The 25,800-nt window shown below is 36.1% G+C and overlaps 5 protein-coding genes and 1 long non-coding RNA gene across 9 annotated transcripts; 5 read left to right on the top strand and 1 right to left on the bottom strand.

Annotated features, from left to right (window-relative positions):
- The first annotated feature begins 624 nt into the window (after positions 1 to 624).
- On the top strand, positions 625 to 7,637 carry LOC111226299 (C-type lectin domain family 4 member F-like). Its single transcript, XM_022751368.1, has 12 exons — positions 625 to 713; positions 819 to 913; positions 1,094 to 1,144; positions 1,390 to 1,505; positions 1,663 to 1,800; positions 5,450 to 5,617; positions 5,730 to 5,799; positions 5,906 to 5,941; positions 6,434 to 6,543; positions 6,635 to 6,769; positions 6,863 to 6,971; positions 7,267 to 7,637. Exons 2-12 carry the CDS (start codon positions 853 to 855, stop codon positions 7,335 to 7,337), a joined length of 1,065 nt encoding a protein of 354 aa, XP_022607089.1. The 5' UTR covers positions 625 to 713; positions 819 to 852; the 3' UTR covers positions 7,338 to 7,637.
- Positions 1,663 to 2,431, top strand: LOC111226305. The gene is made up of 3 exons (XR_002665297.1): positions 1,663 to 1,800; positions 1,897 to 2,005; positions 2,134 to 2,431. It is a non-coding gene; the product is annotated as an uncharacterized LOC111226305 (long non-coding RNA).
- A 3,936-nt stretch (positions 7,638 to 11,573) lies between the features above and the next one.
- Positions 11,574 to 13,227, top strand: LOC111226303 (ladderlectin-like). 2 transcript variants are annotated; one of them, XM_022751376.1, is made up of 6 exons: positions 11,574 to 11,627; positions 11,735 to 11,770; positions 12,271 to 12,377; positions 12,469 to 12,603; positions 12,699 to 12,810; positions 13,104 to 13,227. In XM_022751376.1, exons 1-6 carry the CDS (start codon positions 11,603 to 11,605, stop codon positions 13,172 to 13,174), a joined length of 486 nt encoding a protein of 161 aa, XP_022607097.1. In that variant the 5' UTR covers positions 11,574 to 11,602; the 3' UTR covers positions 13,175 to 13,227. The 2 variants fall into 2 exon arrangements, with proteins under 2 accessions (XP_022607097.1, XP_022607096.1); XM_022751375.1 differs by having other exon boundaries at positions 12,268 to 12,377.
- A 3,059-nt stretch (positions 13,228 to 16,286) lies between these two features.
- LOC111226302 (ladderlectin-like) lies at positions 16,287 to 18,181 on the top strand. Of its 2 annotated transcripts, none has more exons than XM_022751374.1 (6): positions 16,287 to 16,340; positions 16,448 to 16,483; positions 16,984 to 17,090; positions 17,182 to 17,316; positions 17,412 to 17,523; positions 17,817 to 18,181. In XM_022751374.1, exons 1-6 carry the CDS (start codon positions 16,316 to 16,318, stop codon positions 17,885 to 17,887), a joined length of 486 nt encoding a protein of 161 aa, XP_022607095.1. In that variant the 5' UTR covers positions 16,287 to 16,315; the 3' UTR covers positions 17,888 to 18,181. The 2 variants fall into 2 exon arrangements, with proteins under 2 accessions (XP_022607095.1, XP_022607094.1); XM_022751373.1 differs by having other exon boundaries at positions 16,981 to 17,090.
- Positions 18,182 to 20,139: 1,958 nt separating this feature from the next.
- Positions 20,140 to 22,255, top strand: LOC111226301 (ladderlectin-like). Of its 2 annotated transcripts, none has more exons than XM_022751371.1 (7): positions 20,140 to 20,325; positions 20,438 to 20,507; positions 20,614 to 20,649; positions 21,153 to 21,262; positions 21,355 to 21,489; positions 21,585 to 21,696; positions 21,925 to 22,255. In XM_022751371.1, exons 2-7 carry the CDS (start codon positions 20,453 to 20,455, stop codon positions 21,990 to 21,992), a joined length of 516 nt encoding a protein of 171 aa, XP_022607092.1. In that variant the 5' UTR covers positions 20,140 to 20,325; positions 20,438 to 20,452; the 3' UTR covers positions 21,993 to 22,255. The 2 variants fall into 2 exon arrangements, with proteins under 2 accessions (XP_022607092.1, XP_022607093.1); XM_022751372.1 differs by having other exon boundaries at positions 20,152 to 20,325; positions 21,156 to 21,262.
- Positions 22,256 to 22,464: 209 nt separating this feature from the next.
- Positions 22,465 to 24,890, bottom strand: LOC111226306 (butyrophilin subfamily 1 member A1-like). Its single transcript, XM_022751377.1, has 3 exons — positions 24,561 to 24,890; positions 24,168 to 24,449; positions 22,465 to 23,488 (listed from the first exon to the last, which is right to left on the bottom strand). The coding sequence occupies exons 1-3, from the start codon at positions 24,652 to 24,654 to the stop codon at positions 23,298 to 23,300; spliced, it is 567 nt and encodes a 188-aa protein (XP_022607098.1). The 5' UTR covers positions 24,655 to 24,890; the 3' UTR covers positions 22,465 to 23,297.
- Between the last annotated feature and the right edge of the window lie 910 nt (positions 24,891 to 25,800).

The following is a 25,800-nucleotide window of genomic DNA, read 5'->3' as shown; positions in this document are numbered from 1 at the left end:
GCTACAGAAATGTCAAAATCCCTTATTCACTTTTAAAGCAGTGAGCAAACATTTTCCTTTAGAGGACATCACAGTTTACTTTGACTGCTTGCCCGCTGACTTAAAGGGCAGTATGTGAAACTTGATAAGGGCGTTGTCATGCCAACATCATCCATAGATAAATATGAGTGAAATAAAGCAATGAGTTATTTCTGCCAACATTTACAACTTCCCGGATCTGCCTTTTAATATTTGATCTGATCGATGAAATCTTGATGAGTGAAGCTTCATTGAACCAAGGGTGTGAAACTGGCATCTCTGGACTTCTCAGGAACCAAAGCACCATCCTATAAGACAATATTTTTTCCCTTTTGATCAGATGAAGGTCATGGCTGGTTTAATGTTCTGTCACACACTTCTACAGAGACATGTGAATATATTAATCCCTTATTTACTTTTAAAGCAGTGAACATATGTTTTCCTCTAGAGGACATTAAACTTTACTTTGACAACAGGGCGTTGTTGGACCATAACCATGTCTAGATAAATATCAGTGAGAATTCAATGGAGTTCTATTATTAGTTGTTTGACTTTCTGTCTCTGTGTTGTCCCTGTGCGTTGCCTCTGTTCCTGGATTTCTACCTGTTGGTCAGAGTATTTATTGTAAGAGCTGGTCCTTGTTCAGCAGTTTCACACTGGGAGACTGAAGTCGACTGAAGTTCATCCTGCAGGAGGTTCGCTAAAAACTCATCTTCTTTCCTTCATTTCAACCACTGATGGTCAGTAGAAGTTTCCTGCTCCCTGCAGAGTTATGAGTAACATGTCTGTCTTTATGAAAGGACGTCATCGTTTTGAACATCTGCACCATCCACCATGAAGATGCTGACTTTGTCTTTGTTTGTGTGTGCCATGATGGCTCTGACCACAGCTGTTGGTGAGTGTTCACTGAGAACATTTTTTTAAGTATGTATTTTATGTATTTTACATATTGCCAATTTTTTTCCAACTTTCTATTTGTAGTTTGCATATTGGTAAATGGGGACACTTTCTGAAAATATACCGTGTGGTGAATTTCTCCACCACTGTTCACTGGTGTCAAACTATTTCCATCCAGCTCTTCCACCAGGTCCAGATGTACAGATGCCACTGGAAACCTTTCCACCAAGTCAGTGTTCAGTGCATGTCTTCTGATTTCTAATGATGGTGTCCATTTGAGACATAAATATATCAGTAATAATAACAAAGAATAAATAAATAAAAGAGTATATGTTCTATGTACATCTCATCCAGCTCATCCAGGCTATCCATTTGACAATGAAGATAATTGGGGAATGCCATCAGGTTGGTGGATATTATAAAAATTGGCTTGTTTTTGTTTATACAAAATGTTCTCTCTCTATACATGGAAAGCTGCACCTCCATACGATTTCGGCGGCTGGGTTCCATCTTGCCCCAAGGGTTGGACTATGTTCAGCACTCAGTGTCTCCTCTACATTTCAAAAGAGATGACTTGGAGTGAGGCTGAGGTAATTAGCTCAATTCCGTATTCAAAATATAATTTTTTTTTAAATAAAACTTAATGATGTATTTACTTGCACACCTGGTTAACAGGCGTCTCCTCACAGTTTTCCATTTTGAAGGCTGTTTCTACTGCCCACTCCACTCTGTTCATCTCCACTGTAGCAAAACTGCTGGTCTTCTGGAGGGGGAAACCTTGCATCAGTGTACAACGCAGAGCAGGCCAATGATATTCATAGGATGATGAAGCGTGCCGGACATGAGCGTGGACAAGTATGGGTCGGGGGCCATAATACAGCAGAGGTATGTGATTCATCATTACACAATGTCAGACACTTTTGTAAATAGTATTCTATTAATTAATATGGATTTAAACAGTAGTCGATTTTATCGGCGCAGGATCCTTCTTGGTCCTGGAGCGATCATTTGTCCTTTGATATATTTCATCAATGGTGTCATGTGGAGCCTGCAAAGCACGAGCACCACTGTTTACAACTAAACTTTGGAGGTAAATCAACTCACCTTGAGAAACATGTAAAGTATAAAAATGATTAAGGAATCAAAGTTTCATGTGAAAGCGGTTTCTGCCTTTAACTGTGCAGCACTGGCTGACTCCTGTGTTGTTGATACTTGCAGAAAATATTTCGGGATGCTTGGATGACAAGGACTGTGAAGCTCAACTCCCATCTGTCTGTGGTAAAATTATCATGTGATTGCAGAGCAGACATGATCAGTCTCATCAATAACCTCAATTTCCCATCTTTATTTCCTTTCTGTCATTGTAACGCCTCCTTTAAGGAACGAAGCGACAAGTGAAATAAACTGGAGCTGGACTGTCTGTTAATGGAAAAGAAGGATTTTAGCACAACTTCACTCTGTAGACTGAACTCTTCTTTCTTGTCTGATGCAAAATAAAAAGTTTCAGTACTGAAAGAAGCTGATGGTCTTTGACTGAGTAATATCTTCTGATTATACGGGTATCATTGTCCTCAATCTAAGCTTTAATGTAACATGATGATTTGTCTTTTTAGCCTCATCTATCTATTGTTAATCTGGTAAACATTACATGAGAATACAAATGAACTGCACTCAGTGTTTCATCTCGATTTAAAACTTTGTCAGTTGATACATGTAATATTTTTTTAGCTGCAATATCATGAAAAAAAACTGGCATCATTTAATTTGAATTCACTTGAGTGCTACTTGATAATGACACACCAAGGTTACTGATTGACTGATAACACTCAAAAGGTTATATACATTTGTTTGGAGTAAAACTACATTAAAAACTGGAATCACTTCCTCGTGGTTGTATACCACTCAAACTAGTTTCAGGTTACTTCCCTGTTTAGCCAGAATCATATAAAATATGAAACATTTGTGTGAAATTCTGTCATAATTACTGAGATATCGTGTCGACGAGAATGGGACGGATATATCTTAATTTACTCTGATATATAATAAAATATGTATGACAACATTACTCTTGATACAGGGACATATATGTCATATATTGCATTTCTGTCTGGGCTAACATGCTAAAACATTTTTTTTTTTTTATCAATTTTGTCATGTTGTACTTTTCTACTTTTACAATCTCATGATATTAAAGTAAAAAGGGAACGTGGGTAAAAAGGGAAGTGTAATTCGCTGCGTTTTCCTCAGGGGCTCATGCCTCGGGCAGTAAGCACATGTTGGGTAACGAGAAGCGCTCTGGCAGTCACCATGACAGTCCGTTGCTATGGTGACTTGCGCAGACTTGACCTTTCCTCACAGTAGCGTTCAGTGTGACATACCAAATATGTACTAGGATATGTGAGCTGCATTTCACACTGGAAATTAAAAATCATTACCTTTGTCCAAATATGTATAAAAATATGTAACCATTTCATCATTAAAATTAAGAATCATCAACGTTGTCCGAATATGTAAATGGATATGAACAATGCAATATGTTAGTTCCTTTCTTTAATGTATTTAAGGGAGGTGAAATTTGAAGCACCGTGCCTTTTTTCCACTTTCAACAATTCGACAACTCTGTCAAAGTCTTAAGCTTTTGAAGAGAGAGATCAAACCAAACCTCGCGTCGGTGAAATTCAGTGGCTGATACTGACCGCCACTCGTGAGTACAAAGACACATGGACTAGAGGCTGTGACGCACAAGAGGTATTTTATTCATCATTACACAACATTTATCTTATGGTATTTCATTAAAAAAAACTTTTAAAACTCATAATTTATTTGACTCTGTTATTTACAAAGTTTGATTGTGGAGTGATGGGAGTCCTCTCCAGTGTACAAACTGGTGTAATGGAGAGCGTAACTAGTAACTATTATTATGTTCCTGCATCTCAATAACCTCAATAAGACTTTACACAAACTTTACAGGTCAATGTGTATTGTATTGGGAAAAGATAGTGTGATACATTTAATAGATTTCTAATTGATCTTCCTGATTTCAGCAAATTTTGTTTTGTTCAACTGTAGAAATTTCACAAAATTCGCTGAGGAAAGAAGAGATACTGTAAATACTGCAAAGTTACAGACATGTTTCTTGAGAATGACACATGCTTAGTATTTCAAAAAGTAAATAGATAATTAAAAATGCATGGTAACCGTAGCTCTATAAATACATCCTTCAAATTGTAAAGAAGGAGCGCTGTCTTCCTTATTTTAAAAATATGTGCACCTGCAGTACAGCCATGTCACCACTGGTGGCACACAGGCATTTTTACACAACAGAGGATGATAACAGCATTAGATGTATTACTGAGCTTACAGGGCAGCTGGACACTGCAAGGATCTTTTTTGACCACTTGGGGGCAGCAGAAACACATCTAGTTGTTTCTTCAGTGATATACAAAGGTTCTGAAGCAAAGGAAACACTTACTGCAATGATTCATGTGGAAGTCTGTTTGCATTCACTGATGAAATATTCACTCTCTTCTTATCTAAAACTGAACATTAAAACCTTCTGAAAGGTACAAGACTTATCTCTGGAACTGTTTAATTACACTGTATTCATGTTAGCTGGGTGTATCCAATGAACTGTCCACTTTTCTCAACCGAACATCAGTTGATATAATATTTACATTTCAGTTGTGAAGTGCTGGCAGGGTTGTCCGTCCATACGTTCGTCTGTCCTTCCTATTCTCGTGGACATGATATCTAAGTAATGCCTTGATGACAAAATGTTCAAACAAATGGTTAATATTTGATATGACTCTGGACAAACAGGGATGTAACCTGACACTAGTGTGAGTGGTGGAGGCAGACAACCACGAGGAGGTGATTCTAGTTTTGAAAATCTATCACATAAATATTAAAAATAAATGTGATGTATCTGTTTAAAATCAGAGAAAGAATCAAGACACAAGAAAAAGTTTCAGACAAGTTATATCAGCAAACATTTGTTCAACTTAAATAAGCTCTGTGCAGAGTCAGACTCTCTATATGTGAATGTGTGTGGACACGTTTGCACATGAATGAGAAAAAAAAGACAGTGATCATCTGACAAAAAACATCCCTACAACTAATAAAACCAAACCTACGCCTTTGATACAAGTGATCCATTTCACATACACAAAGTGATCTGATCAATGAAATCTTGATGAGTGAAGCTTCATTGGACCAAGGGCGTGAAACTGGCATCTCTGGACTTCTCAGGAACCAAAGCACCATCCTCAAAGTCAATATTATTTCTCTTTTCATCAGATGAAGGTCATGGCTGGTTTAGTTCTGTCACACACTTCTACAGAGATGTGTGAATATATTAATCCCTTATTTACTTTTAAAACAGTCAACACAAGTTTTCCTTTAGAGGACATTAAACTTTACTTTGACAATAAGGGCGTTGTTGGACCATCAGCATGTCTAGATAAATATCAGTGAGATGAAGCCATTCCCGATCTGCCTTTTAATATTTGGAATTCTGTTGTTAGTTGTTTGACTTTCTGTCTCTGTGTCGTCCCTTTACGTGGTCAGTTCCTGCTTCTGTACCTGTTGGTCAGAGTATTTAAGAGCTGGTCTTTCTTTCCTCAGTGTTGTTCTCCACACAGGAAGCCTGAAGCCACCACAGGCCGACGCTGAGAAGAAAGAAGAGAAGATCATTCTGCAGCAGGTTCACTACAAACACACCTCATCGTCTTCCTTCATTTAATATGATGGTTGAGGTGATTTGACCAAGGGTTGTGTGAGGTAATTATCTGTATTGTGTCTATCACCTGCTGTAGATTCGGACCACAAAGATGCTGACTGTGTGTCTGCTTGTTTGTGCCATGATGGCACTGACCAGAGCTGCAGGTAAGTAGTTTTCATTAACGTGTTAAAAAAAGACAAAGATCATTTTTTATGTATTTGTATGTATACAGATGAACCAAGTAAATAACTGCTGTTTCAAAATGTCCAGCTCTTCCAGGAGAAATACCTGAGAAAAATCAAACAGGTCAGTGAGTATTCTTTTAGATTTTGACTAAAATGTGACATTTCTGATCAGACACATCACAGAGCCACATTTTACTGTATCAGCAAAAACATGTGAGTTGGTGTTAATAAAGTGGTTATTTTCTTTTTTATATATCTATCTTAATATCCAGTGAAACCAAGTATTATTTTGTCAGAAGAGGTTGTTAAGGAATCTTAATGATTGAATTAAGCCAACAGAGTATGTACTGTATTGATTTCCTACAAAACTCTACAGAAAGTCTTGTTTCTAACTAGTTTTCCTCTTTATCTGTCTTTTATAACTTCTCCAAAACCTCCACATTAACCTACGGGGTTCCTCAAAGATCAATTTTTGGGCCACTTCTCCTTCATCGATATATGTTATCCCTCAATGATATGTGTTTTTTTTCTACCATTAGAAAAAGAAAAAATCTGGAAATAGAAATGTTACCTTGAAACTCAACATTACCAACTATTCTTTGTTTTTGCTCAGCAGAGAGTCACCTGGTCAAGAGGTCCACGTCTTGTTCAGCTGGTTGGTCTGAGATCAATGGTCGCTGTGTCCGCTATGTTCCAAAACCCATGACTTGGGCTAAAGCTGAGGTAATCACTGAGGTTATTTTGTTTGTGTTGACTTGCACATTAGGTTAACTAGTATCCAACTTCACTCTCTCTCTGTCTTTCTTCACTGTAGAGAAACTGTCGGTCCATGGGTGCAAACCTGGCATCGGTGCACAGCACACAGGACTACCATCGAATTCAGTGGCTGATACTGACCGCCACTCATCAGCAAAAAGAAACATGGATTGGAGGCTCTGACGCAGAAGAGGTATTTTATTCATCATTACGCAACTTTTATCTTATGGCATTTCATTAAAAAAAAACTTTTAAAACTCATAATCTCTTTGACTCTGTTATCTAGGAGAATATTTGGTTGTGGACTGATGGCAGTCCTTTCCAGTACACAAACTGGTGTCATGGAGAGCCTAACAATCATGGCAGGCAGCGCTGTTTGCAAATGAATGACAGAAGTAAGTTAATACACATTATTTCTGTTCAGTTCTTTATGAGTGGTTGAAATGACAAAGAATTTTAAAAAAAGGTAGAATGTCATCCAATTTCAATTAGATATTCTTTGGTTTTATCAAATTCAAATGATTTTAATGTTGATTTTTAACTTATTAGGGTTTACCACAGTTTACAGTTTGTTGTGTTGACAGCCATCTGTCTCTCCACAGTGACAATGATGTGATGAAGTACAAACCCATTGTTTCATGTTATGATTTGTGTAGCACTGACTGACTCGAGTGTCTTTGATGTTCACAGGTCAAAAGTGCTGGAATGATAACGCGTGTAACGGACATTTCCCATCTATCTGTGTCAAGAGAGGCTGTTGATTCCTGTCAGAATCCACCATACACATTCATATGTGTTTGTGTTTATCTTTGCAAACTCATCTGTATCAGTCTCATATATAACCTGAAGGCTCTATATCCCATTTCACTTCTATATTTCCTCTCTATCGCTGTAACGCTACTTAAGGAATGAAGCGACAAGTGACATAAACTGGAGCTGGATCGTCTTTTAGGAGGCAAACTGTGTAATGAAAAGAATGATTTTAGCACAACTTTATTCTGCAGAGTGAACTCTTCTTTCTTGTCTAATATAAGATTAAAAGTCTGAAGCATTGAAACAAACAGGTCTGTGAGTGTTTTTATGGGTATGATGTTTCCTGCATTTCGAAAACCTCAATAATGACGGAAGGTACAAGACTTGTGTTTTCAAACTTTACAGGTCAATGTGTATTGTATTGGGAAAAGATAGTGTGATACATTTAACAAATTTCTAATTGATCTTCTGTGTTTCAGCAAGTTTTGTTTTGTTTAACTGTAAAAATTTCACAAAATCTTCAAGGATCACAAGTCTCAGGCAGATTATTTTCAGTTTTTAGTTATGAGGTGAGAGATGGCTCAGTTTTGCTTCTTAAACTTCAGTCTGAGGAGTTCCTGAGAAGACATAGCTCTGGAAATAATCCTTCAAATTGTAAAGAGGAGCTGCTGTGAGGAGGTCTTCCTTATTTTAAAAATATGTGCACCTGCAGTACAGCCATGTCACCACCTGGTGGCACCACAGGCATTTTTACAACAGACAATGATACAGCATTAGATGTATTACTGAGCTTACAGGGCAGCTGGACACTGCAAGGACTTTTTTTGACCACTTGGGGGCAGCAGAAACACATCTAGTTGTTTCTTCAGTGTTATACAAAGGTTCTGAAGCAAAGGAAACACTTACTGCAATGATTCATGTGGAGTCATGTTTGCATTCACCTGATGAAATATTCACTCTCTTCATATCTAAAACTGAACATTAAAACCTTCTGAAAGGTAGCACTTATCTCTGGACTGTTAAATTACACTTAACTTTAATCACCTATACATGATGTACCTTCAAACTGCTAATCAGTTTCAGTTTATATGGATTAAGATTTGTCTCAAAGACTTTCAGGCTCTAAATTTAAGTTCCTCACTCATTTACAAATACACCGTGGTGATTACCCAAAAAGATCTTGGGCTTCTGCAGCTAAAATGCAAACACTTTTAAAGAAGAATATTTAATGTCCTTTAGCCTGCTGTGTATATATATTTTCTTATTTCTTCACAAAGATTTGCAGGGTATTGTACACACCACTTCTGCGAAGCATTTGATAGTTGTACAACTTCCCGTCTAAAGAGGATTAAGATGGCATCTATTGCAAAGCAGAAACATGTAGTTCGAATAGAACATTTCCATTTAAGGAAGGGTTCACTGTTTCTCAAGACTGTCCTAAGATAACAATCACACCCCCTCATGTAAAAGAGCTCGTGCTTTAGATAGATAAAAGAGAGTGTAAAATTTGTTCACAAGAACAATACATGAAAGTCAAATGAATGTATGTTTGATCCCGTCTGTCCCATCATACTATGATCAAAGCGGAGATAAGACTCAAAAATCAGGATACTGTACTCGGATACCTACTTGTCTAACCTGGTTTATATGTATCCAGTACGTCTCTCAGGTCGTCTGGTAGTTTGTCTCATGGTTGTTCCTCAGGTCCAGCCTAAGAGTCTAAGTCTAAGAGTGTGGATACCTCTTATATAGAAATATAATATATGACATATATGTCCCTATTTCAAGAATGATGTTGCCACATACAGTATGTTTCCTATAAGGGGATGTATTATTATCATATATAATAAATATACATACACATATATGAAGATATAAGTTAATGACATGTTTTGACATATGTAAGACAATATAAGATAGAGAGATATTGATGTAACATATGTGTACTATATAGGATTACGTACATATTTGTTTGGGATAGATGTGTAAGTCAATATATGTAATTGATGCAATTTCTAATGGGTTTCATTGATGATTTTGATTTTTTTGTTTTAATTTTGTATGTATAAGGACATTAAGTATATGTACATATATTACATTTGCCTTCACCTATTTAGCCTGGCTTTTAGTGCTGTCTATTTTGACTTGCACATCTACTGTTATTTTAAGCACTTAAAGTTGTATTTTTTTTTCGAGNGGAAGGGTTCACTGTTTCTCAAGACTGTCCTAAGATAACACTCACACCCCCTCATGTAAAAGAGCTCATGCTTTAGATAGATAAAAGAGAGTGTAAAATCTGTTCACAGAGATAAGACTCAAAAATCAGGATACTGTACTCGGATACCTACTTGTCTAACCTGGTTTATATGTATCCAGTACGTCTCTCAGGTCGTCTGGTAGTTTGTCTCTTGGTTGTTCCTCAGGTCCAGCCTAAGAGTCTAAGTCTAAGAGTGTGGATACCTCTTATATAGAAATATAATATATGACATATATGTCCCTATTTCAAGAATGATGTTGCCACATACAGTATGTTTCCTATAAGGGGATGTATTATTATCATATATAATAAATATACATACACATATATGAAGATATAAGTTAATGACATGTTTTGACATATGTAAGACAATATAAGATAGAGAGATATTGATGTAACATATGTGTACTATATAGGATTACGTACATATTTGTTTGGGATAGATGTGTAAGTCAATATATGTAATTGATGCAATTTCTAATGGGTTTCATTGATGATTTTGATTTTTATGTTTTAATTTTGTTTGTATAAGGACATTAAGTATATGTACATATATTACATTTGCCTTCACCGATTTAGCCTGGCTTTTAGTGCTGTCTATTTTGACTTGCACATCTACTGTTATTTTAAGCACTTAAAGTTGTATTTTTTTTTCGAGTATATGGACAATTTATCTTTTCATGTAACTTCATTTCATTACCCTGTGTTTTATGATCTGTTTGTTTTTCATTTGTTTGTAATTGCTGGTTTTTAATTCCCCTTTTTCTTTCTATTATTATAACTTTGTTAAAAAAAGAAAAGTGCTATATAAATGAGGTTTATTCATATATCATCATATATAAAGATGGGTTGATTGATTGATAAACAAAAGATGTCATAATGATAAAGATGTTGAAATTACTGTGCACTTACAGTAGGTAATGATTTTGTAATTTCAACGACATGACGACTTTGAAACTGCAACAAGTATATNATATGACATATATGTCCCTATTTCAAGAATGATGTTGCCAAATACAGTATGTTTCCTATAAGGGGATATATTATTATAATATATAATAAATATACATACATATATATGAAGATATAAGTTTATGACATGTTTTGACATATGTAAGACAGAGAGATATTTATGTAACATATGTGTACTATATAGGATTACATACATATTTGTTTGGGCTAGATATGTAAGTCAATATATGTAATTGATGCAATTTCTAATGGGTTTCATTGATGATTTTGATTTTTTTGTTTTAATTTTGTATGTATAAGGACATTAAGTATATGTACATATATTACATTTGCCTTCACCTATTTAGCCTGGCTTTTAGTGCTGTCTATTTTGACTTGCACATTTACTGTTATTTTTAGCACTTAAAGTTGTATTTTTTTCGATTATATGGACAATTTATCTTTTCATGTAACTTCATTTCATTACCCTGTGTTTTATGATCTGTTTGTTTTTCATTTGTTTGTAAATGCTGGTTTTTAATTCCCCTTTTTCTTTGTTATTATAACTTTGTTTAAAAAGAAAAGTGCTATATAATTGAGGTTTATTCATATATTATCATATATAAAGATTGATTGATTGATTGATTGATTGATTGATTGATTGATTGATTGATTGATTGATTGATTGATAAACAAAAGATGTCAGAATGATAAAGATGTTGAAATTTCTATTTACTTACAGTAGGTAATGATTGTGAAATTTCAAGGTACATGACGGCTTTGGAACTGCAACAAGTATATGTTTAAAATTACATATATATATATATATATACATACAGTATGTATATACTGTATAATGTGCACTTATATTACTGATGGGAACAAACCTTTAAGTTTGTCAAAGGCTTCTCTTTGCGGTTGTGACTGTACTTTATCTCATGCCTCGTGTGTCCTCTGTTCCTCATTTTGTGAGAGATGATGAGATAAATAATGATATTTATGAGCTGCTCTTTCTCTTGTCCTCCAACTACAAAGATGCTGACTGTGTGTCTGCTTGTCTGTGCCATGATGGCACTGACCAGAGCTGCAGGTAAGTAGTTTTGAGTGTGGCATTAAAAAAAGACAAAGATTCATTTTTTTGTATTTTGTCTGTGTACAGATCAACCAATGAAATAACTGATATTTCAAACTGTCCAGCTCTTCCAGGAGACATGCCTGAGAAAACTCAAACAGGTCAGTGAGTATTCTTTTAGATTTTAACTAAAATGTGATGTTTCTGATCACACAGATCACTCAGATCAGAAAGCTAAATTTTACTGTATAAGCAAAAACATGTTAAATGGTGTTAATGGAGGGGTTTCTTTTTACAAATATAACAATCCAGTCAAACCAAGGATCATTCTGTCAGAGTAGGTAACATTATCATTAAACATAAGGGATCTTAATGATTAAGAAAGACCATCAGAGTGTGTGTATTGATTTCTGCAGAAAGGCTTGTTTCCAAATAATTTTACTATCTTTCTCTTATAACTTCTCCAAAACCTCCAAAATAACCTTCAGGGTTCCTCAGGGATTGATTTTAGGGCCACTTCTTTTTCATTTACATACAGTATGTTACTCAGTGATATTTGTTTTTTGTTGTTGTTTTTTACCATTTGAAAAAGAAAATCTAAATGCAGAAATGTTAACTTGAAACTCAAAATTACCAACTATTATTTATTTGTCCTCAGCAGAGAGTCACCTGGTCAAGAGGTCCACGTCTTGTTCAGCTGGTTGGTCTCTGTTCAGTGGTCGCTGTTTCCGCTATGTTCCAAAACCCATGACTTGGGCTAAAGCTGAGGTAATCACTGAGGTTATTTTGTTTGTGTTGACTTGCACATTAGGTTAACTAGTATCCAACTTCACTCTCTCTCTGTCTTTCTTCACTGTAGAGAAACTGTCGGTCCATGGGTGCAAATCTGGCATCGGTGCACAGCACACAGGACTACCATAAAATTCAGAACCTGATACTGACCACCACTCATCAGCAAAAAGAAACATGGATTGGAGGCTCTGATGCACAAGAGGTATTTTATTCATCATTATGCAACATTTATCTTATGGCATTTCATATAAAATAACTTTGTTTAAAACTCAAAATCTCTTTGACTCTGTTATCTAGGAGAATATTTGGTTTTGGAGTGATGGCAGTCCTTTCCACTATTCAAACTGGTGTCATGGACAGCCGAGTCACTTTCACGGCAGGCAGCACTGTTTGCAAATGAATTATGAAGGTAAGTTAATACACATTGTTTCTGTTCAGTTCTTTATGAGTGAGTTAAAATAACAAAGGCTAAAAAAAGGTAGAAAGTAATCCAGTTTCAATTAGATATTCTTTGGTTTTATCAAATTCAAGTGGCTTTAATGTTGATTTTTAACTTATTAGGGTTTACCACAGTTTACAGTTTGTTGTGTTGACAGCCATCTGTCTCTCCACAGTGACAATGATGTGATGAAGTACAAACCCATTGTTTCATGTTATGATTTGTGTAGCACTGACTGACTCCTGTGTCTTTGATGTTCACAGGTCAAAAGTGCTGGGATGATGTGGAGTGTAACGTACATCTCCCATCTATCTGTGTCAAGAAAGGCAGATGATTCCTGTCAGAATCCACCATACACATTCATATGTGTTGGTGTTTATCTTTGCAAACTCACGTGTATCAGTCTCATATATAATCTGAAGGGAAACAATAAGAATGGGTCATGAGATGCGAGGAGAGCAAAGGAGATTGATGCAGATCGTGCTCGGATGCAAAGATTGTTGATGATATTAGGTTACGCTAATTAGCGCGCAGTGACTGGAGACCAGAGCTGCAGGTAAGTAGTTTTCATTAACATGTTAAAAAAAGACAAAGATCAATTTTTATGTATTTGTATGTAAGGAATGAAGCAACAAGTGACATAAATTGGAGCTGGATCGTCTTTTAGGAGGCAAACTGTGTAATGAAAAGAATGATTTTAGCACAACTTTATTCTGCAGAGTGAACTCTTCTTTCTAGTCTAATATAAGATTAAAAGTCTGAAGCATTGAAACAAACTGGTCTGAGTGTTTTTATGGGGAGTCTTTTATAAAGCGTTACCCAAACATCTTTGTATAGCTTTCCTCTTTTCATCTAAATTGGACAAAACAAAGGGTTTGAGGAAATGACTGGGAAATGAAATGTCAGCGTTATAGGTTTATTAATACTAAGTAATTTTCTGCAAGTCGTGTTGGTACAGCTACCTTTCTGCTTAGTTTATTTGATAAATGAAGGTTGATTGTACGATTAAATTCAAAAGTCTGCTTTTGATTACAAAACTAATTAAACATATTGGTGTCATTTGTGTATTTTCATCTGTGACATCAAAGTTGTGAGACACCAAGGGTTTGTGTGTCCAACCATTTGTGTAGCCAACATTTCACTCCTCCTCTGGAGTGTGGCCGTTCAGATCAGGTATAAACACACCTGTGTGCGGCCATGGTCGGACGACATGGACGCACACGCATGGGTTATTGTATAATACTAATTATTTAGTATAAATAAGAGACAAAGTCAGCCTTCAAGAATGACTTTGCATCAAAGGAAACCTGTCAATGCTTATTCTGATGCAACGTTTTCACAGTTCTTGCTTGAATGTCAGAATGCTGCTTCTGAGAAATGTCTCACTTATGGGTTTATTATTGATGATATTATCTGCAAGTCAAGTCGAGGCAAAAAAAAAGTTTTCCTGTTCTTATAGTCAATGCTACTGTGTTTTACAACATACTACCATGTAGCTGCACATGTTGTTTTTTAATCACCTATACATGATGTACCTTCAAACTGCTAATCAGTTTGAGTTTATATGGATTAAGATTTGTCTCAAAGACTTTCAGGCTCTAAATTTAAGTTCCTCACTCATTTAGAAATACACCGTGGTGATTACCCAAAATATCTTGGGCTTCTGCAGCTAAAATGCAAACACTTTTAAAGAAGAATATTTAATGTCCTTTAGCCTGCTGTGTATATTTTCTTTTTTTTATTTCTTCACAAAGATTTGCAGGGTATTGTACACACCACTTCTGCGAAGCATTTGATAGTTGTACAACTTCCCGTCTAAAGCGGATTAAGATAGCATCTATTGCAAAGCAGAAACATGTAGTTCGAATAGAACATTTCCATTTAAGGAAGGGTTCACTGTTTCTCAAGACTGTCCTAAGATAACACTCACACCCCCTCATGTAAAAGAGCTCATGCTTTAGATAGATAAAAGAGAGTGTAAAATCTGTTCACAGAGATAAGACTCAAAAATCAGGATACTGTACTCGGATACCTACTTGTCTAACCTGGTTTATATGTATCCAGTACGTCTCTCAGGTCGTCTGGTAGTTTGTCTCATGGTTGTTCCTCAGGTCCAGCCTAAGAGTCTAAGTCTAAGAGTGTGGATACCTCTTATATAGAAATATAATATATGACATATATGTCCCTATTTCAAGAATGATGTTGCCAAATACAGTATGTTTCCTATAAGGGGATATATTATTATAATATATAATAAATATACATACATATATATGAAGATATAAGTTTATGACATGTTTTGACATATGTAAGACAGAGAGATATTTATGTAACATATGTGTACTATATAGGATTACATACATATTTGTTTGGGCTAGATATGTAAGTCAATATATGTAATTGATGCAATTTCTAATGGGTTTCATTGATGATTTTGATTTTTTTGTTTTAATTTTGTATGTATAAGGACATTAAGTATATGTACATATATTACATTTGCCTTCACCTATTTAGCCTGGCTTTTAGTGCTGTCTATTTTGACTTGCACATTTACTGTTATTTTTAGCACTTAAAGTTGTATTTTTTTCGATTATATGGACAATTTATCTTTTCATGTAACTTCATTTCATTACCCTGTGTTTTATGATCTGTTTGTTTTTCATTTGTTTGTAAATGCTGGTTTTTAATTCCCCTTTTTCTTTGTTATTATAACTTTGTTTAAAAAGAAAAGTGCTATATAATTGAGGTTTATTCATATATTATCATATATAAAGATGGATTGATTGATTGATTGATTGATTGATTGATTGATTGATTGATTGATTGATTGATTGATTGATTGATTGATTGATTGATTGATTGATTGATTGATTGATTGATTGATTGATTGATTGATTGATTGATTGATTGATTGATTGATTGATTGATTGATTGATTGATTGATTGATTGATTGATTGATTGATTGATTGATTGATTGATTGATTGATTGATTGATTGATTGATTGATTGATTGATTGATTGATTGATTGATTGATTGATTGATTGATTGATTGATTGATTGATTGATTGATTGATTGATTGATTGATTGATTGATTGATAAACAAAAGATGTCAGAATGATAAAGATGTTGAAATTTCTATTTACTTACAGTAGGTAATGATTGTGAAATTTCAAGGTACATGACGGCTTTGGAACTGCAACAAGTATATGTTTAAAATTACATATATATATATATATATACATACAGTATGTATATACTGTATAATGTGCACTTATATTACTGATGGGAACAAACCTTTAAGTTTGTCAAAGGCTTCTCTTTGCGGTTGTGACTGTACTTTATCTCATGCCTCGTGTGTCCTCTGTTCCTCATTTTGTGAGAGATGATGAGATAAATAATGATATTTATGAGCTGCTCTTTCTCTTGTCCTCCAACTACAAAGATGCTGACTGTGTGTCTGCTTGTCTGTGCCATGATGGCACTGACCAGAGCTGCAGGTAAGTAGTTTTGAGTGTGGCATTAAAAAAAGACAAAGATTCATTTTTTTGTATTTTGTCTGTGTACAGATCAACCAATGAAATAACTGATATTTCAAACTGTCCAGCTCTTCCAGGAGACATGCCTGAGAAAACTCAAACAGGTCAGTGAGTATTCTTTTAGATTTTAACTAAAATGTGATGTTTCTGATCACACAGATCACTCAGATCAGAAAGCTAAATTTTACTGTATAAGCAAAAACATGTTAAATGGTGTTAATGGAGGGGTTTCTTTTTACAAATATAACAATCCAGTCAAACCAAGGATCATTCTGTCAGAGTAGGTAACATTATCATTAAACATAAGGGATCTTAATGATTAAGAAAGACCATCAGAGTGTGTGTATTGATTTCTGCAGAAAGGCTTGTTTCCAAATAATTTTACTATCTTTCTCTTATAACTTCTCCAAAACCTCCAAAATAACCTTCAGGGTTCCTCAGGGATTGATTTTAGGGCCACTTCTTTTTCATTTACATACAGTATGTTACTCAGTGATATTTGTTTTTTGTTGTTGTTTTTTACCATTTGAAAAAGAAAATCTAAATGCAGAAATGTTAACTTGAAACTCAAAATTACCAACTATTATTTATTTGTCCTCAGCAGAGAGTCACCTGGTCAAGAGGTCCACGTCTTGTTCAGCTGGTTGGTCTCTGTTCAGTGGTCGCTGTTTCCGCTATGTTCCAAAACCCATGACTTGGGCTAAAGCTGAGGTAATCACTGAGGTTATTTTGTTTGTGTTGACTTGCACATTAGGTTAACTAGTATCCAACTTCACTCTCTCTCTGTCTTTCTTCACTGTAGAGAAACTGTCGGTCCATGGGTGCAAACCTGGCATCGGTGCACAGCACACAGGACTACCATCGAATTCAGTGGCTGATACTGACCGCCACTCATCAGCAAAAAGAAACATGGATTGGAGGCTCTGATGCACAAGAGGTATTTTATTCATCATTATGCAACATTTATCTTATGGCATTTCATATAAAATAACTTTGTTTAAAACTCAAAATCTCTTTGACTCTGTTATCTAGGAGAATATTTGGTTTTGGAGTGATGGCAGTCCTTTCCACTATTCAAACTGGTGTCATGGACAGCCGAGTCACTTTCACGGCAGGCAGCACTGTTTGCAAATGAATTATGAAGGTAAGTTAATACACATTGTTTCTGTTCAGTTCTTTATGAGTGAGTTAAAATAACAAAGGCTAAAAAAAGGTAGAAAGTAATCCAGTTTCAATTAGATATTCTTTGGTTTTATCAAATTCAAGTGGCTTTAATGTTGATTTTTAACTTATTAGGGTTTACCACAGTTTACAGTTTGTTGTGTTGACAGCCATCTGTCTCTCCACAGTGACAATGATGTGATGAAGTACAAACCCATTGTTTCATGTTATGATTTGTGTAGCACTGACTGACTCCTGTGTCTTTGATGTTCACAGGTCAAAAGTGCTGGGATGATGTGGAGTGTAACGTACATCTCCCATCTATCTGTGTCAAGAAAGGCAGATGATTCCTGTCAGAATCCACCATACACATTCATATGTGTTTGTGTTTATCTTTGTAAACTCACCTGTATCAGTCTCATATATAACCTGAAGGCTCTATATCCCATTTCACTTCTATATTTCCTCTCTATCGCTGTAACGCTACTTAAGGAATGAAGCAACAAGTGACATAAACTGGAGCTGGATCGTCTTTTAGGAGGCAAACTGTGTAATGAAAAGAATGATTTTAGCACAACTTTATTCTGCAGAGTGAACTCTTCTTTCTAGTCTAATATAAGATTAAAAGTCTGAAGCATTGAAACAAACAGGTCTGAGTGTTTTTATGGGGAGTCTTTTGTAAAGCGTTACCCAAACATCTTTGTATAGCTTTCCTCTTTTCATCTAAATTGGAAGAAACAAAGGGTTTGAGGAAATGACTGGGCAATGAAATGTCAGTGTTATAGGTTTATTAATACTAAGTAATTTTCTGCAAGTCATGTTGGTACAGCTACCTTTCTGCTTAGTTTATTTGATAAACGTAAGGTTGATTGTGCGATTAAATTCAAAAGTCTGCTTTTGATTACAAAACATATTCGTGTGAAGCAGTGAAGCAAGTTGGTCTGTGAGTGTTTTTATGGGTATGATGTTTCCTGCATCTCAAAAACCTCAATAATGACGGAAGGTACAAGACTTGTGTTTTCAAACTTTACAGGTCAATGTGTATTGTATTGGGAAAAGATAGTGTGATACATTTAACAGATTTCTAATTGATCTTCTGGGTTTCAGTAAGTTTTGTTTTGTTCAACTGTAGAAATTTCACAAAATCTTCAAGGATCACAAGTCTCAGGCAGATTATTTTCAGTTTTTAGGTATGAGGTGAGAGACGGCTCAGTTTTGCTTCTTAAACTTCAATCTGAGGAGTTCCTGAGAAGACATAGCTCTAGACATAAATCCTTCAAATTGTAAAGAGGAGCTGCTGTGAGGAGGTCTTCCTTATTTTCAAAAATATGTGCACTTGCAGTACAGCCATGTCACCACCTGGTGGCACCACGGGAATTTTTACAACAGAGGATGATACAGCATTAGATGTATTACTGAGCTTACAGGGCAGCTTGACACTGCAAGGACCTTTTTGACCACTTGGGGGCAGCAGAAACACATCCAGTTGTTTCTTCAGTGATATACAAAGGTTCTGAAGCAAAGGAAACACTTACTGCAATGATTCATGTGGAGTCATGTTTGCATTCACCTAATGAAATATTCACTCTCTTCTTATCTAAAACTGAACATTAAAACCTTCTGAAAGGTAGCACTTATCTCTGGACTGTTTAATTACACTGTATTCATGTTAGCTGGGTGTATCCAATGAACTGTCACTTTCTCAACCGAACATCAGTTGATATAATATTTACATTTCAGTTGTAAAGTGCTGGCAGGGTTGTCCGTCCATATATCCGTCTGTCCGTTTGCCCGTCCTATTCTTGTGGACATGATATCTAAATAACGCCTTGACGGAACTTCTTCAAATTTGGCACAAACATTCACTTGGACTCAAGGATGAACTGATTATGTTCAGGTGGTCAAAGGTCAAAGGCCAAGTTCAGTGTGACCTCACAAAACACTATTTAGCCATTACTCAAGACCTCACACAGCAATCACGACAAAATGTTCAAACAAATGGTTAATATTTGATATGACTCTGGACAAACAGGGATGTAACCTGACACTAGTGTGGGTGGTGGAGGCAGACAACCACGAGGAGGTGATTCTAGTTTTGAAAATCTATCACATAAATATTAAAAATAAGAGTCAGACTCTCTATATGTGAATGTGTGTGGACACGTTTGCACATGAATGAGAAAAAAAAGACAGTGATCATCTGACAAAAAACATCCCTACAACTAATAAAACCAAACCTACGCCTTTGAAACAAGTGATCCATTTCACATACACAAAGTGATCTGATCAATGAAATCTTGATGAGTGAAGCTTCATTGGACCAAGGGCGTGAAACTGGCATCTCTGGACTTCTCAGGAACCAAAGCACCATCCTCAAAGTCAATATTATTTCTCTTTTCATCAGATGAAGGTCATGGCTGGTTTAGTTCTGTCACACACTTCTACAGAGATTTGTGAATATATTAATCCCTTATTTACTTTTAAAGCCGTGAACATATGTTTTCCTTTAGAGGACTTTAAAGTTTACTTTGACAATAAGGGCGTTGTTGGGCCATAATCATGTCTAGATAAATATCAGTGAGAATTCAGTGGAATTCTGTTGTTAGTTGTTTGACTTTCTGTCTCTGTGTCGTCCCTTTACGTGGTCAGTTCCTGCTTCTGTACCTGTTGGTCAGAGTATTTAAGAGCTGGTCTTTCTTTCCTCAGTGTTGTTCTCCACACAGGAAGCCTGAAGCCACCACAGGCCGACGCTGAGAAGAAAGAAGAGAAGATCATTCTGCAGCAGGTTCACTACAAACACACCTCATCGTCTTCCTTCATTTAATATGATGGTTGAGGTGATTTGACCAAGGGTTGTGTGAGGTAATTATCTGTATTGTGTCTATCACCTGCTGTAGATTCGGACCACAAAGATGCTGACTGTGTGTCTGCTTGTTTGTGCCATGATGGCACTGACCAGAGCTGCAGGTAAGTAGTTTTCATTAACGTGTTAAAAAAAGACAAAGATCATTTTTTATGTATTTGTATGTATACAGATGAACCAAGTAAATAACTGCTGTTTCAAAATGTCCAGCTCTTCCAGGAGAAATACCTGAGAAAAATCAAACAGGTCAGTGAGTATTCTTTTAGATTTTGACTAAAATGTGACGTTTCTGATCAGACACATCAAAGAGCCACATTTTACTGTATCAGCAAAAACATGTGAGTTGGTGTTAATAGAGTGGTTATTTTCTTTTTTACATATCTATCTTAATATCCAGTGAAACCTAGTATTATTTTGTCAGAAGAGTTTGTTAAGGAATCTTAATGATTAAGTTAAGCCAACAGAGTATGTACTGTATTGATTTCCTACAAAACTCTACAGAAAGTCTTGTTTCTAACTAGCTTTCCTCTTTATCTCTCTTTTATAACTTCAAAACCTCCACATTAACCTACGATTAGCCCACGGGGTTCCTCAAAGATCAATTTTTGGGCCACTTCTCCTTCATCGATATATGTTATCCCTCAATGATATGTGTTTTTTTTTTTCTACCATTAGAAAAAGAAAAAATGTCTAAATAGAAATGTTACCTTGAAACTCAAAATTACCAACTATTATTTATTTGTCCTCAGCAGAGAGTCACCTGGTCAAGAGGTCCACGTCTTGTTCAGCTGGTTGGTCTACGATCAATGGTCGCTGTTTCCGCTATGTTCCAAACCCCATGACTTGGGCTAAAGCTGAGGTAATCACTGAGGTTATTCTGTTTGTGTTGACTTGCACATTAGGTGAACTAGTGTCCAGCTTCACTCTCTCTCTGTCTTTTATTCACTGTAGAGAAACTGTCGGTCCATGGGTGCAAACCTGGCATCGGTGCACAGCACACAGGACTACCATCAAATTCAGTGGCTGATACTGACCGCCACTCATCAGTACAAAGACACATGGATTGGAGGCTCTGACGCAGAAGAGGTATTTTATTCATCATTATGCAACATTTATCTTATGGTGTTTCATAAAAAATAACTTTGTTTAAAACTCATAATCTCTTTGACTCTGTTATCTAGGAGAATATTTGGTTTTGGAGTGATGGCAGTCCTTTCCACTATACAAACTGGTGTCATGGAGAACCGAGTAACAGTCATGGCAGGGAGGGCTGTTTGCAAATGAATTTTGGAGGTAAGTTAATACACGCTATTTCTGTTCAGTTTTGTATGAGTGGTTTAAATGACAAAGAATTTTTATTAAAAAAGGTAGAAAGTAATCCAATTTTATCAAATTCAAATGGTTTTAATGTTGATTTTTAACTTATTAGGGTTTACCACAGTTTTGATGAAGTACAAAACCATTGTTTCATGTTTTGGTTTGTGTAGCACTGACTGACTCCTGTGTCGTTGGTGTTCACAGGTCAAAAGTGCTGGAATGATGAAAGGTGTAACGTACATTTCCCATCTATCTGTGTCAAGAGAGGCTGATGATTCCTGTCAGAATCCACCATACACATTCATATGTGTTTGTGTTTATCTTTGCAAACTCATCTGTATCAGTCTCATATATAACCTGAAGGTTCTATATCCAATTTCACTTCTATATTTCCTCTCTATCGCTGTGACGCTACTTAAGGAATAAAGCAACAAGTGACATAAACTGGAGCTGGATCGTCTTTTAGGAGGCAAACTGTGTAATGAAAAGAATGATTTTAGCACAACTTTATTCTGCAGAGTGAACTCTTCTTTCTTGTCTACTATAAGATTAAAAGTCTGAAGCATTGAAACAAACTGGTCTGAGTGTTTTTATTGGGAGTCTTTTATAAAGCGTTACCCAAACATCTTTGTATAGCTTTCCTCTTTTCATCTAAATTGGAAGAAACAAAGGGTTTGAGGAAATGACTGGGCAATGAAATGTCAGTGTTATAGGTTTATTAATACTAAGTAATTTTAATGATGTAAAAATAATTTATAATATGATCAAATGCAGTATAATTGTATATGTTTCATCAAAATGTTCATTCAAAAACAGGAAAACTTGAATCATGACATTTAAAAACAACAGTCAGCATGTTTTGTTCTGACACAATGAAATGTTTGCATTTTTATCTTTAGAGAAACAGGGACCTCTAGTGGACGTGTTTGAGCACTAACTCTCTGTGTGTCTTGTCTCCACACATGAACCACACAGGACGACCACAGTTTGTTTATGTGCTGTTTGTGAATGAATGATTTTATGTGGACCCCGCTGTAGAAGAAGAAAATGGGGATCCAAATAAAGAATAACACTGAAGACTGAATCAGTGCCGTTGGTTGCTGCTGTAAGAACAATGACGCGTTCACTTACTGTTGTACAAACTGAAATGCATTTGAATACAAATATGATTGATTATCAGTGACCACCTGTCTTTGAACTTTGAACTGAACAAAATGATTTGAATCAGTAAAGTGGTTTGTAATTTACTCCTCTAATAAATACAAGTGTGATGTGACAAGGTCTTGCTGGTGATCACATGAGTTCTGCAGGAAGATTCAACCACAGACATTTCATTTGGGGACATTGTTGTTGTTCACAGATACAAGGTGTTTTCCAGAGTTTACTACAGTTCATAGTTTCACAAAGGCTGTAGTTTGTTCAACATCCTGTTAGTTTGATGTGAACCCTGATCACTATATTTACAATCAGATGACTTACAAATTATACATCTAATTTGCTCACAAATGTTATAAAGAAACTAGAGAAAATGTTTATTGTTGCTGCACAGTACAAACTCTGCCTCTTCTATTTGGTGATTATCTGGTCAAATCCTCTGTAGTGGGTTCAGATAGTTGTGTTGATTGTCCTTCTTCATCAGATGTAGATATTTTGGAGCTACATTGACGGCACAGCAAAAATACAACCAGTAAAAGAATAAAAGGGATCCCAAGCATAAGAATCCCAATAATCACCAGATAATCTTCAGATGGGTCCTTGATGAAACCACCTGAAACGATGAAACAGAGCAGCATGGTGTTTATATAGAAATCTATTTCAGTAAGACAAAGTCAGTGTAAAGGTTTTTATAAACATGTCAACAACTCCTCCAACCTGAACAACCTTTTCAACGCTCTAATACGACCCATAGGAGTGTCTCCTGAAATAGTGCCCCTACAGCGACAGGCGTTCCGGATATCAGTTGTCATGGTTACCATATTAAAAAACAACTGTACCGAGAGCGGCCTACCGAACGTTGCCGTGGTTACTATAATAACAGGTCATGCCTTGATTAGGTTTAGGCACAAAAACTATTTGGTTAGGTTTGAGAAAAGATCGTGATTTGGGTTAAATAAGTACTTCCTCAACATCAGAAAATCTTTGTTGTCATGGTTACAATAATGACAACACACAGTCATGGGTAATAGAAACAATATAAACTACTGGTTTCACATGGGAATCGAACACCGATCTCCTGTATCATATTCATCCATCCACCGCCACCTCCTCTTGACGTGGACTTTGTCTCTCTTCATGCTACGTCACGGCACTTTCCCCTTTGCTCCTGTCATCATCACTACAGCCACTGGAATTCACATAGCAACAAAACCTAACTATGGGTCATAATAACCTTTCGCACGAACGACCTGTGGGCTCGTTTTTTACAGGACAGTCTGAAAGATTTCTACCTGGAACATGAATCTGTGTCTCTCTGGTCTGGTTGATGATCTTCTGTTGGACTCTACAGGTGAAGCTGTTGCTGTGTCTCTTCTCCACAGTCACTCCACTGCTGACAGTATAGAGGTCATCAGGACCTCTGACTGTCTCTGTAGGTCCAGCAGAGAGCAGCTTTCCCTCACCGTCCAGCCACAACAGCTCAGGCTCTGGATACCAGCCTTTAGACTCACACTGTAACACCAGTGTTCTACTTGTATTTGCAGTAACCTTTATGACAAGTGACGAGACTGAACCTGGAGATAAGAGAGGAGGTTTTGGTCACTTTGAGGTCACTTTGTAACTTTAAGTATCAAATTGTGTTTGTGTTAGTTCAGTTCAGTCGATCAACACAGAGTCTGACTCACCAACACTGAGATGGATGAAAGCTTCTTCCTGAACTGAGTGAATGTAACATCTGTATTTTCCTTCATCAGACAGTTTCACACTGAAGATTTTCATGGAGACGTTTCCTTGTTCCAGTTCATCCACAAACACTCGTGTTCGGAAATTATAAGAAGGATTTTGAATCCAATGCTCCAGTCCCTTTTCGTGAATATGGATGTATTTTGGGTCCAAACCAGGTTTAGTCCACTCTACTGTCCTGGCACTGATGGCAGGTTCAAGGCGACATGGTAGAATGACATCATCACCAGCCAAGGCTACAATTGGTTGATGTGAACAAATCAACTCTGACTGAGCTGCAAGGAAAAAGAACGAACAAAAAAAACAGCTTTAATTCATGTCATCACATCGAACTTTTCAATTTTGAAAGTGACAAATAATCAATCAGGAGGAGAACCATCATAATCTTTGTGTAAGATTGTGTAGCACCGATCACTGTCTGCAGTTGGAAAAGTCTTGTGGATTTCTGTATCTCAGAGAAGCCCTGAAAGGCAAGTTTAAAAAAGAAAAAAGCTCAGAGAAGACTGCGTGCTCTTACTTTTAAAACAAAAATGTCATCACCAGCAGGCGATCACATGTTTCTGAAAGCACCTGAGTGACACAAGTGGATTTTCATTCAGACTGGCAGAAAGTTTGTCTCAAAACTTGTTTGTTTGAGACGTTTACACACGGATTTTCAATCTGTTCACACACATAATATCTGTGTATCAAGCTTTCTTTCCTCTGTATAAACAAGGCCTGAAAGAAAGAGCAAAAGAGCAAAAAATTTTTCCTTTCTCTCCAAAAAATATTGTTTATACAAAAAAAAAAAAACCCTTGCCTTTCACTTGCCTTTGAGGGCTTCCGTAGTTTCTTCTTGTGGTTTAAGTTAACAAATCAACAGAGGGAATGTCACAGGAAAACCCACTGGTTAACTCTCAAACCAATCAGAGAGCTTGCTACATCCCATGGCCAATTGTGATTGGTCACAGAGAGGCTAAATGACTACGCTAATCAATTAGCTAATAGGAAAAGCAGCTGGAAAAAGGAAATGGAAATTGAAGAGTGAATCTATGGATGTATACCCATTTTTAAATTCTATTATTTATTCAATGAATGAATAAATGCTTTTATAAATGGTTTACTTAATGAGTAAAGTATTTATTGATGGATTAATCATTCATTTATCAATTCTTTTTACAATTCCTATTTCTAATGCCTATT

The sequence above is a fragment of the Seriola dumerili genome, unplaced genomic scaffold, assembly GCF_002260705.1.
Source record: "Seriola dumerili isolate Sdu_G_001 unplaced genomic scaffold, Sdu_1.0 BDQW01000154.1, whole genome shotgun sequence".
Lineage (NCBI taxonomy): Eukaryota > Metazoa > Chordata > Actinopteri > Carangiformes > Carangidae > Seriola > Seriola dumerili.
Note: the sequence above shows the minus strand (reverse complement) of the source record. Positions and strands in the feature narration are given on the sequence as shown.